Source organism: Galeopterus variegatus, unplaced genomic scaffold (assembly GCF_000696425.1).
Source record: "Galeopterus variegatus unplaced genomic scaffold, G_variegatus-3.0.2 Scaffold8031, whole genome shotgun sequence".
NCBI lineage: Eukaryota > Metazoa > Chordata > Mammalia > Dermoptera > Cynocephalidae > Galeopterus > Galeopterus variegatus.
Window position 1 is genome coordinate 40,188 of NW_007734142.1, and position 1,349 is coordinate 41,536.

The following is a 1,349-nucleotide window of genomic DNA, read 5'->3' on the forward strand; positions in this document are numbered from 1 at the left end:
TAAGTGGATTAACTCTGCTTTTTCACCATAGGAATCCTTGTGCATGAGTAATACATCTTGGTTCTCAAGAGGCAGAAGACAGAGCAGAAAATATAATGGCAAGTTCTGGGCCTTCCATTTTCCTTTCTGTATTCTTCATGCAGACTCTATCCTTCTTTTTGTACGTGATTACCTCATAGAGGTGTAATATTAACTGAAAGGATTTAGTTTTCTGTTTATTAATTGTACTGTTCTCCCGATTCGGGCAACAACTTGGTGTCCTTAACTGAATCTGGCAGATACGCTTAGGAATTCGAAGTCTTCTAGACCAAGCTTCCAATGTTTGAATTTCTGCTCTGTGACTTTTTTGCCAAATGGTAGTCCAAGCTATGCTCAAATGCTGCTGGTCTCGGTGAAGTCATTGTCTCTCAAGGCTGCTTATTCCATCTGGCCCAGCTCTGGATAAACAATACAGTGATTGCCAAAGTCTTCCAGCTCGAGGATGCCATTGACCCAAGCTTGCTAAGCTTGCAGAGGCTCATTTAACTTCTAATGCTGGCATGAGCGGCTATCTTAAAAATAATAATGATGGTGGTAAAGATGATAGTTAACACTTACATAATAGCACTTGTATTTGCCACCACTTTACTTGCCAGTCACAAATAAAAAATAGCCTCTGTTTTACAAGGATCTTGCATATTAACATTTTATAGTTTAAAATACACTTTCATATGTATTAGCCTCAGAGAAACTAAATGAGTTGACCAAAATCTCATACCTTATAAGTGACAGACAGTAAACTTGAATCCAGGTATCTGGACTTTAAGCTCATTGTTTTTGCCACTACACCATGATATCTTATGACAGCATACATTTAAAATAAAAAGATGTGTTACTTACTGTATTTGCCAGTTTGGATAACAAAGGAACGACTCCATGATCTGTAATAACAGCTAAATTTTCTTGGTCTTTTGCTATATTGGTAATAGCAGCACACACGCTCGCCAAAACTTCTTTGTTATCTGATTTCAGTAAATTGACAACAAGTTCCAAACCACCGACAAAAGAACGAACCATTTCTCCAGCATCCTTGATAAAAATTAAAAAGATGGTATCAAAAATAAACCTATACATAGACTTTGAAAAAACAAAAAAGAATATAACAATAAGGCTGTGAGATATACCTTTGGTGTGAAAAACAAATTCAGTTTAATTTATTTCTACATTACATATAATTTCTACATATGTATGTGTAAAGAATGTTTATATATGTATGTAAATATACACATAATAAAAAACACAAAATTTTGTTTCTTTTTTTTTTTTTTTTTGTCTTTTGTCTTTTTCCGTGTCCGGCAACGGATCGCAAC

The 1,349-nt window shown here is 35.0% G+C and overlaps 1 protein-coding gene across 1 annotated transcript in view; it reads right to left on the reverse strand.

The window, feature by feature from the left end:
* LOC103608117 (armadillo repeat-containing protein 4-like) overlaps positions 1–1,349 on the reverse strand; it is a gene marked incomplete at its 3' end in the record, with an annotated part of 32,839 nt that overhangs the window by 1,115 nt on the left and 30,375 nt on the right. Inside the window, exon 3 of the mRNA XM_008592564.1 lies at positions 880–1,068. Within this exon, the coding sequence (XP_008590786.1) occupies positions 880–1,068 (189 nt within the window). The remainder of the gene's footprint in view (positions 1–879; positions 1,069–1,349) is intronic.